The 11,194-nt window shown below is 43.5% G+C and overlaps 1 protein-coding gene across 1 annotated transcript; it reads left to right on the forward strand.

Moving 5' to 3' along the window:
• The first annotated feature begins 1,364 nt into the window (after nucleotides 1-1,364).
• On the forward strand, nucleotides 1,365-4,060 carry LOC118667727 (spermatogenesis-associated protein 31D1-like). Its single transcript, XM_036331498.1, is given in 4 exon segments — nucleotides 1,365-2,904; nucleotides 2,907-2,981; nucleotides 2,984-3,617; nucleotides 3,619-4,060. Coding segments are annotated over 4 exon segments (2,691 nt in total).
• Nucleotides 4,061-11,194: the final 7,134 nt, after the last annotated feature.

Here is an 11,194-nt window from a genome sequence, read left to right on the forward strand (position 1 = left end):
AAATATTTAAAAAACGATATAAAGTTCCATTAATTCTTGGATAATTAACGTCTGAGATTCCTAGGGAGAGGAGTGACAGCTATGAGTCCCAACCTCTCATTCTCTTCTTTTGTTCTCAGTGTCATCAGGGCAGAGCCAAGAGGAGGAGGAAAGATGGGACACAGAAAGGTAAGGTTCTGCCCACTCCACATGAGCTCCCCAAGGCTGACCCTTTCTCTCCTTTCCATGAGGAACCAGGTTCATGATTTCTATGAGGTCAGTTATTAAACACAGTTCTTCTCAGTATACAGAGGCCTCAGAAGAGGCTCATGGGAAGACAGAACCTGAGACACTTCTCAGAGTCCCTGCTCTGCTCTCCATGGGTATGAAGCAGTGATGGGCCTGGCCAATGGGTATTGCTCAGTAGACAGAGAGAGGCAGCACTTCTGTCTCCTGACTTTGTGAAAGTACTTTGACTTCAGGATGATCAGATTCCTCTTTGATGTAATCACTGGCCTCTCTGTTTCACCGTGGTTTTGAACATCAAATGAGATAGTACGTGAAAGTACTTTACAAATGAAGCCACACACATAGGAACCTTATTAATGTTATCATTGATGATTTGACCTCATTTACTGACTCGTGGGGCTTTCAGTGTCATCAGGGCAGAGCCAAGAGGAGGAGGAAATGTGGGGCACAGAAAGGTAAGGTTCTGTGTATCCCAATGGTCTCCCATAAAGGTAGTCCTGTATAATAGCTGGGATTCCACACCTTCACCACATATAACACACACTCCTGGTTTCCCAGGTTGCAGATACCACCAGAGGGAAAAAGAGGATATAAAGATGTTGATTTTTCTCATTAAAAGGTGAGTAATCCTTCCCCTTTTTTCATGATCCCTTCTTTTTTAAAGTATATTTTTATTGATTTCAGAGGAGAAGGGAGAGGGAGAGAGAGCTAGAAACATCAATGATTAGAAAGAATCAATGATTGGCTGCCTCCTGCACAACCCACACTGGGGATAGAGCCTGATCCCTCTTTAGCATGTTCTATGCAATTTCAGGGATTCAGTGTAGCCTTCCATCGTCATGGGAGGGGGTTGCCACAGGAATGGGGATTTGAGTGAAGGCCTTGGTGTGAGTGCTATTGAGTGCATTGTGAAGTCATGGATGTGGGGCAGTGTGAAGGGGCAGCAGCTTTCAGGTGCCCCCACCCTCCACCCCAAACAGGCCAGTAGGTCCTCCTTTCCTTGTTCTAGCCCTGGCTGCAGCTTTGTACCTCCTGTCTCCTGCAGCCCCCTGGGCCAGCGTCATGATTCTACCCACTTTCGTCAACTGTTATGTCCAGACCCCTCCTGTGAGGTGTGTAATGATGCAACCGCTGAGATGGATCAGCTGCTGTCCTCATTGGCCCTTGAAGATGCTACTCTCTCTGTGCCCCCTTTGGCTTCCACAGCTCCTGTGACTGAGCCAGCAGTCGCTCCAGGAGACCTAATAACACCTCCTCTGCCTGAGCCTTTTCCACAACCACCCTCCAATCTCTCCACTAACCCAGTGACCTCATTAGGTGATTTCCCATCACATTCACCATCGGTTCACTCTCTGCCACCAGAGCCCTTTCCTCCACTGGAATCTGAATTCGCAGTGGATGGTTCCCCACCTCCACCCCTTGCCTTGCCTTCTCTCCCAACACATGACACTCAAAGTGTAGAAACCCCTTCGACCTTGAATGCCATCTTTATTGACACCTCCATTACCCAAGACATCAACCCTTCTCCAGATTTGGGCCCGACTTTGAATCCCACAGCATCAGTGACTTATCACATACCACCAACCATGTCTGTTTCACCAGCACCACACTACAGTTTAACTGTGACTCGACCTAAATCCATTCACATCTCATCCAAGCTTGCTCTGGAGAACCCTTCTCCACACAGCACTGGGGCATTGGCCACTTATGTCCCTCAAGGCACTGACCATCCAAGCCTGTCGATTTCAGACTTTTCCTGTCAGGAAGCTTGTATCAAAGGCCCATTGCCGTCCACCTTGGCACAACGTGATTTCAAGCAAGTTCAGAATGTGGGGTATGACACTGAGGAAAACCCAGAGAGTTCCATGATGAGTCCATCAGGAGCAAATTCAACAGTGTTAGAGCAGAGTAAAAGTCAGAGACAATCAGAAGATGCCCTAAAAGTACACTTGAGCAAAAAGCTTGAGGAAATCATTAAGGGTCAGCTCCCTATGACTGTGCAGAATTCATTGCATGTTATCCAACAGACACTTTCTATGCAACCCCACAGTGAAATAGAACAGAGAAGTTTGGCAATATCAGGGGGTGAGAAAAACTGCCTAGACACGTGCCAGGAGCTTTCCTTCATTGAGTCCAAGGCACAGCAGATGCTGGAAGACCACATTACCATGTTCAATTTGAGGACGATGTGGGGCCTTCCCACCAAAGTTCTTCAATCCATAGCGCTCTTTGAATCGAGAGATGCTTTATCCCATTCCTGTCTCAGTTACAAAGCTTCCTCCTCCACCAATGCGATTTCTGAGGTGGTCTCCAAGTCAGGGGGTGTCACACCCCTTCTAGGAAGCTCTGAAACCTTCAATCATCCTTACTCTGCCACCTCACTTGTGGGCCAGAACGGACAGGGAACCCTGAGACAATCACCCTCTGAAATAGCCCACGAGCTGGCAGAGGAGGTTCCAAGAATTCCAGATGCTGGACAGACTCTTCTGCCTGTTACAAACGGCATCACTGGCAAAGAGAAAGAGAGAGACATTTCAAGAGCCAACATCCCCTCACCAATGCTGCCCATAAGGCTAACCAGGGCTGGACATGAGCCAAAGGATCAGAGTGTGGGTTCCAGTCAGGGCAAAGAGATGAAGAAATCAGAACCTGTCTCCATGCCCAACATGTCCAGGGCTGGGAGCTCAACGCTCTTCAATCTAAAATGAGTGACACCTTGACAACCAGCAAGTCGGGAATCTCCCAAAGGATAAATGTGAGAATAAAGGAATAACTTCTGTGACAACTAAAAGCCTCCCAGCAAAAACATCAGTTCTCCAAGATGCTAAATCAGAAAACTCTCAGATGACACTAACTGATGAGTTAAAGTGAAAGCTCGAGAAGAGGAAGCAGAGCCAGGCCCAAGGCCAACACACTCACATGTCCCATGTCTCAGACAGCTTGACTAACAAAGCCTCCCTGACTCATGCTCAGGGTGTCTCCAGTGTGGATGGGGCAGCTCACCAGGTGCTGCATGTCCATTTGGCGAACACGGGAGTCAGTATGGAGCAGCCACAGGAGCCGTGGGTCCCTAAGAAGATCTCAAGGTTGTGCCAAGATAATAATTTCCTACCAGCTGTAAAGGTGAGGCCTACGAGGTCCACATCAGAAGAGCTTGGAGGAGGAGATTCAGGCTTGGGAATATCCCAACCTGTAAGGAAGAGATTTCCTACTCGAAACTTGCCATGAAAGGAGAGGCTCGGGAGCAAGTCTCCAAAGACCCCATCACAGAAGGCACAGTCTCCTCCTGAAAGTCTGTTCAGAAATCAAATGAACCGGATTTTTCAATGGCTTCATCCTGAGATAAAATGCAAACAGCAAGAATACTCTCAGGAAAAGGGCAGCCCCCTATCAGAGCAGAGGCCCAATTAAAAGTAGAGCTGTCTTTGCTGGGTTGTTCCCAGAGGAGAAACTGGGGCATCAGCATGCAGTCCATATCACCTGCCCTCAAGAGCCCCTTCCCTCTGCAGTGAGGTTTGCAAAAGCTCCGCAGAAGGCAGCAGTGTGGGCCCGGGCAGAGCCTATCCAGGGGCATCCTTTTAACTTCAGGGCTCCCTCCTTTAAAGTGACAAATACCCAGTCCTTCCGCCAAGAAGCTGCCTTCATAGACAAGGACAGAAACCCCTGGAAAGTTGTAGCATTAAAGGACCAGCTAGGTCAGAAGCAACTCCAATCTGTGCCCATAAAGGGGGATTATGCCCCATCCAAGCCCTACCTGCAGACCTCCAGCTTCCCAGGGGCCTCCTGCTGCTCTCACCACTGCTGGAGGCATTGTGTTCAGAGATCTGGCTAACCTATGCACACAGAAGACTATTCTGCCACTTTTGTAGGGGAGAGAATTTCCCACCCCAAAATAATTTCTTTTTTGATTTGCCCTAATAAATGTTTCACTAATAATAGTGATACCTTCTCTGTGTACTGTGTTGGGGGCATGGGTTTGGGGTATCTCAGGGCTTGTGCTTAAGGAAAGAAAGCAGTTTAGCACCTACTGATTGCTTCCTTTTGCTTCTAAAGTGACCAGTCCTCTGGAGCTCTCATTGAAAAATAGATATTGCCCCGCTGGTGTGGCTAAGTGGCTAACCCATGAACCAAGAGGTCCCAGGTTCGATTCCCAGTCAGGGCACATGCCTGGGTTGAGGGCTTAATTCCTGGTGGGAAGTGTGCAGGAGGCAGCCAATCGATGTGTCTCTCTCATCAATGTTTCTATCTCTCTATCCCTCTCCTTTCCTTTCTAAAATTAATAAAAATGTATTCTTTAAAAAATAGATATCATGTTCCCCCTACCAAAGCCCACTTCATCCCTGATGGGGCTGAAGAGATGGGCACTGTCTCCTGCCTTTTAGCTTAGCCTTAATGAGCATGCAGAGCAGCCCACCCCTCCCTTCTCAGGGAATACTTAATATCCCCTTGAACAGGCCTTCTGTATCTGAAGATCAAGGACAGATAGGTTTTTCAGAAAATATTAGTGAAGAAGACACAGTGGCTTAATTCTTTAGAAGTCAGTGAGCAAGAGGTTCCCACAGGTGGGTGAACCCTGAATGGGAGTGTTTGGGAGATATGGCTACAGTAGATCTTGGGCTGGTTAGGGGTCTAGGAACAGCACAGATCTGCTTAAAGATCTGTGTCATGGTTCATGTTGATGTGTTGGAGAAGCATACTTTAACCTTGACATTGAAATTAACCTACAGGAAAGTCACTGTGGGGAATGGGTTCCTGCCCCCGGGTATTTCTTCAGGCTGCAGGATTGCTGACTTGTTTTTTTCTGAGCAAAAGACATCACTCAGCTATAGGTGTGAGGACTGTTAACCAGGTAGCCGCCTACCTCCCAGGGTAAAACAAAGCTGAAAGTAAGAAAAAGATGCCTTCGACTAAGTGAGAAAGTAAGAACCAATGGAGAGGGGAAGAGTGACCTTGCTGGTGGAACAGAGGTTATTCCCGTCATCCCCACACTGTGACCCTGTCTTGCTCCCAAACTGATCTAAGCTCCACCAGCCATGGCTGATCAGAGGCCTGCACCGTCTATTGATGGCTCCCCGAAAAGACTGGGCTATTCCCTAAGCACTAAAATAGTATTTGCAGGTATGTCACCAGGCATGGCATCCCTGTCTTTGAAGATGGTGAAATTCATGCCTTCCATCATGCTTGATGGAAATGTGCAAGATCTTGCCCTTCGTGTTGATGTTTCACCTATCAGGATGGAGATGTCACCTTTGCTATTCATGGTTTTAAGGGAGTTATAATAAGTCTCCCAGAACACCTGCAGCTCATGAACCAGAGGTGAGTTCTAGACTATGCACCAGGATTACAGATGTTTGGGGGCTCACCATGGACCTCCATGCAATGCGCTCATTGGCCAAACCTGAGCACATACCCACCTGTACTATAGAGGTCTGCAATTGTTCAGATTGAAACACAAAACTAGAATGAGTGCCCTAGACAGCACTTGAGGTAGTTTTCCCAGTAATCCTTGTGAATCCTGAGTGTCAAGGAAAAATGGCAACAACAACAAAAAACAAAACAGATGTCTACCACAATCCTCTGTCTGGAGGGCCAGAAAGGTGAAAAGGAGCCTAACACAGGGAATTTGAAGAGGTGAGCAGGCAGTGAGAGCTCTAACATACAGGCGGTTCAAGCAGCCGATAACCCAGTCTCCCATTCCTTTCATCTTCTCATCTTAGGGTCCTTTCCTTCCGCCCCAGTGCAGTTATCGCCACAGCTGGAGAGCCAGGGCCTCGGAAGGCCTTTATAAGTAACAGATCTGATGAAAACATGTTCAATGTCATTAGCCATCAGGGAAATGCAAATCAAAACCACTATGAGATAGCACTACCAACATAAAATTGGCTAGAAACAAAAAGTCAGATAAAGAATGTTCCTGAGAACATGGAGACTGTGGAACCCCTCATACATTGCTGGTGAGTATGAAAAATGGTGCAGCCACTTTGGAAAATGGCACTTCCTCAAAATGTTAACCATAGAATTACTCTATCACCCAGCAATTCCATTTCTAAATAGATATTCAAGGGAAATGAAAACATATGTCCACACAAAAACAAATATCCTTAGAAGTAGTATTCATGTTAGTCAAATAGTGGAAACAACCCAAACATCCATCAACTGATGAATGGGCAAATAGAACCTGATATATCTATACAGTACAAGACAATAATTTTTGGCAATAGAAAATACTGATGCATGCTACAATATAGATGAACCTTGAAAACATTATGCTAAGCAAATGAAGCCAGTCACAAATGATTGCAGTAAGATTCCATTCATATGAAATGTCCAAAACAGAGAAAACTATTGAAACAGACTCATTGACACAGAACAGACTGATGGATGCCAGAGGGGAGGGAGGAGAAGAACTGGGTAAAAAAAGATGAAGGGATTGAGAAGTACAAATTGGTTAAGTACAAAATAGTCACAGGGATGCAAAGTACAGGGAATATAGTCAATAATTTGTAATAACTATGTGTGGTGCCAGGTGGGTACTGACACTATCAAGGGGAACACTATATAAGGTATATAATTAACCAACCACTGTGCCATACACCAGAAACTAATATAAAATAATATTAAATGTAAACTGTAATTGAAAAAATTTTTTAAAACAGTATACTCTTTCATTCACCAAAACGACCCAGTTAGGACAATTAATATGGTCATATTACTTATTTAGGGTTTCTGCTGAATTATATATTTGAAAGGCAAAGGGAGTTTCTCTGCAAATAAGTGTCAATATGATACCATATGTGACACAAAGCATAAATAGGTTTAGCCTCATAACTGGACAGCAGAACAATGCATCATATGACACTGAGATTAAGCTAATAAAATTATCCCCAGTGCCTTTAAAAGAGGAATTTCTCCCTCTAGCTTTCTTGGGTCACGTGGCATTTTTAAATTCGACATAATTGATGTGATCTTGTAATACCAACATCAGATTTACGGTAAGAACAGAGAATCACTGCTGACAAAGCTCACATCTGCAGTGTACATGACAATGGCACATGATGTTCTACTCCACTTAAGTTCCCTTTCAATATCTTCCATGTTTCAAGTTATGCCTTCAAAATTGCTAAAGACAGCTGGGCCTGTTGCCTGTTTCCTGTTAATTAATTCTTATAGTTAGGCCTATGCTATTATCATCGTTTGTTCATTGGCTGCTATCATTATCATAATATTTGTTTATCTCTCTAAATAAGCTAAATACTAAGGTTTTAAGGTGAATGCAGCACAGGAATATAAAGCTACCAAAGAAAATGAGAAGAGAATTTTAGAAAATCATTATAGGAAATTTTGTCCCTAACAAACTAGTTACGGGAACAGATTCTCATGATGGTGTTGAAGGAAGAGTGGACATATTCAAATAGCACACTTCCTTGCCAAGAAATGGGCAGGCCAGTCTTAGGGAAGACACTGAAGGTAGAGTGAGCGGCTACAGAGCAAGGTTCCCTTCCTGCCAGTGTTCAGCAGGGGCTGTCTACATGAAGTCTAAGGCAGGAACCTGCCTTCAGAGATGGCATGAGAAAGGAGTAAGTAGGGATGCCCTGGCTTCTCCTTCAATAATCCAGGGCTCAGGACCAATGAGGCTCCTCAGCGCCTTACTTGGGAGACAGGGCCATCCCATGGAGACAGCATTCCCCACACCAGAGCTTCTTGGCCCTAAGAATCTGGAGAGAGATGCATGCCAGAGCCAGTCAGTCCTCCAACTCTTTCCCCCCAGTGACCACTTCCACCAAACGATGATCACAGAATCTTGCTCAATCTTATACACATATGGTCCTCTGCCAAAGGCTTTGTCATTCCAGTTTCCATTGTAGGACAGGAAGCAGTGGCAGACCTAAACAATTAGCCACGCAATATGAACGAAACATGTTAGCAACAAAAAAGCTTGTTTGTCATGCTTCAGATGCTAAAGAAGTGCCGTCCAGATTCAAGAACTGATCTTTTCCTTCGGCGAGATGCTCTTTAACTAGGGAAATAGAAAAATGACAGAACCCACCAGAATAAAGTGAGCCAAGCCAGAAATCAACCCATGAATCAGATAAAAATGAAACGTCAGTTTGAGCCCTAAAACGGACTGGTCATGAAAACCTCGTGATTTATCATTATTACCATTCATTTACAAGCAGAAGGTCACCTTTATATGTGCCTTGCTGAGGGAGCAGTCACAATGCATGGGCCACATGTTAGCCCCTTCAGAACTCCTTTTTGGACATAACCTTTGAATGTTAAATACTAATTATTTTTTAGTATGGTTTCAGATTTCCTGAGATTGATTTTATATTAGAGAAGAGGACACAGGGTAGAGAAGAGGTTTGTCACTTATGCCAAATTCTTCATTTTTATTATTTCTATAGAAACATCATTTTTACCTTTTAAGGAATGTATAGATTTTGATTTTTTTACACTACTGAAAAGCTTCATCCACACAGGCCAATTCTCCCAGAATAATTATTTTTTCTTCTTTCTAAGCACTTGTATAAGTAAAAAACTCCATCTTTAAAATGACCCACTTTATAGAGAAAATGGAGTCAGGAGGGTTAAGTAACTTCCCCAAGGTCACTCTGAGTTTGATTCTAGCACTGAACTCATTTTTCCTTTTTCAAGAAAAATGATTTTAAATATAATAATGTCACATGCAATAAACATTGATTTTTCAAGAAAAATAACTTTAAATATAATATTACCAAAACTGTAATAACATAGTATAATATCATAAAAGTTGTAGGAAATATTAAAACTGCAAATAACCGGGTTACTTCTATTATATTCTAAAATATTTTTTCCTCCGGCTCTATTTTTGTTCATCAGTTTATATTGTTCATTATATTCCACAAGTGAGTGAGATCATGTGATATTTATCTTTCTCCAACTGGCTTATTTTGCTTGGCATAATGCTCTCCAAGTCCATCCATGCTTTTGCAAATGGTAAGAGTTCCTTCCTTTTTAGAGCAGCATAGTATTTCATTGTGTAGATGTACCACAGTTTTCTAATCCACTCATCTGCTGATGGGCACTTAAGCTGTTTCCAAATCTTAGCTATTGTAAATTGTGCTGCTATGAACATAGGGATGCATATGTCCTTTCTGATTGGTGTTTCTGATTTCTTGGGATATATTCCTAGAAGTGATTACTGGGTCAAATGGGAGTTCCACTTAATTTTTTGAGGAAATGCCTACTGTTTTCCATAGTGGCTGCACCAGTCTGCATTCTCACAAGCAGTGCAAGAGGGTTCCTTTTTCTCCGAATCCTCGCCTGCACTTGTTGTTTGTTGATTGTAGCACTTAACCACTATACTATGCTTGGTAGCCAGGAAAGGGCTGTGCAATATACCAGAGGCAACCAATCAGAGCAGCTCCGGATACAATTTGATTCAATGAAGCAAGCATTTATTGAGCACCTATTACATGCCAGACATCATGCTCTGTGTCAGGGTAGACAAGGGGCACTTTGGAGAGGAGAGACTAAACACATTTGAGAAAGGGAGAGTATGGTGAGACTCACCTAGCATGGCAGTCAGAAAGGAAGCGGTGCAAATGTGAACTAGAGGACTGGCAAACAACTGCCGAAGACATCTTACCATTTTTTTTAAACCCTGTTTTTCCATGATTAATCCCTTTACTTTGGGCTACAATACACTTACCACCACAAATTTACCAGCACTGATATATAGGAGCGACACAGCTTAGAATTTCCCTCTGACTCTCAATTAATTAAACACGCCATTAAAATAAAACATGCTGTTTGTATCTAAATTAATTCACCTACCTTCCCACTGCCGACCCAAAAGACTTATTTGTTTTCAGTGGCTCTGAAGAGAGAGGTTTTATTTCCTTCTCAGCCTTTTCAGTCAAGTTTTGTAGACATTTATCAACTCTGGAGTTTCAAAGTTGGGATGTCTGTCATTTAACCTTCATCCTCCTTGAATGTTCATCCTGATAGGTTTGGATTAAACCACAGACTGATAAATGAACACCGCTTTGGTGACACAAAAGAGCAGTCATTAAGGAAACCTCTCCGAAGGTATGAATCAAAGCCAGGGAGCTGTTGGTTGTTTTCCCCTCTAGTTCATGGGTCACCTGCAGTAGTAATAAGTTTTTATTTCTGTTTGTTCCACCTTCAGTTTCCAAATGGTTTTCATCATCTTTCCTCATTGTTTTCCTAAAAGAGTAAAAGTATGTTCTGACAGCGGACAGTTATGTGTTTGTTGTACTAATGTGGCTAACAAAAGTATTTTATCAATTAGAATTTAATCCAGGACAAGGAAACGAAGGGGGGGGGGGGAGCAAGGGATTACACAGGTTAATTAACAGGCTTAACAGTCCCCCTGATGTGAATAGTATGTTTTACTCACAAAGATTTAGGATTATTAAGGAAGTGATTATTTTGCCCTAAAGCTACTGTTTTTGCTAAGCTGGAACCTAAAAGAAGGAGCATTCCTTCTATCTCTTTAGCTTCCATTTTGTAATTCTTTAAGCCAACATTTACTTACACGTTGTGTTTGATATCTCTTTTGCTCAGAAAGTTACACACCATCTTATCCCTTCTCTGAATTTGTTTCTCTTCACCAAACCAAAAATACACAAACCCAGAGCTTGCCAAGGATAACAGTTGTTGTAGCGATGTGACAAGCCACCAGAGGAAGGGTTTCACGGGTCAGCTCAGACAATCCTGCTGCCTGTGCTACAGTCACACCTGCACCCGCCGGGTTGCTAAGTTCTCTGTCCATCCCGGAAAGAAAAAGCCTTTGGAGTCAAAGCAATGCTTTATTCTCTGATTGATATTCGTTGTAACCTGAATGTCAGCTGCCAACATGTGCTTGAGCTTTCCAGGAGTTACCGTATTAAGATTTTTAACAAGACTGGCTCAAATCTCCGTTTTAGATAATATGGGACGCCTACCATCTCCTGAAAGCTTC

The sequence above is a fragment of the Myotis myotis genome, unplaced genomic scaffold (genome assembly GCF_014108235.1).
Source record: "Myotis myotis isolate mMyoMyo1 unplaced genomic scaffold, mMyoMyo1.p scaffold_m19_p_12, whole genome shotgun sequence".
In the NCBI taxonomy this organism is placed as follows: domain Eukaryota; kingdom Metazoa; phylum Chordata; class Mammalia; order Chiroptera; family Vespertilionidae; genus Myotis; species Myotis myotis.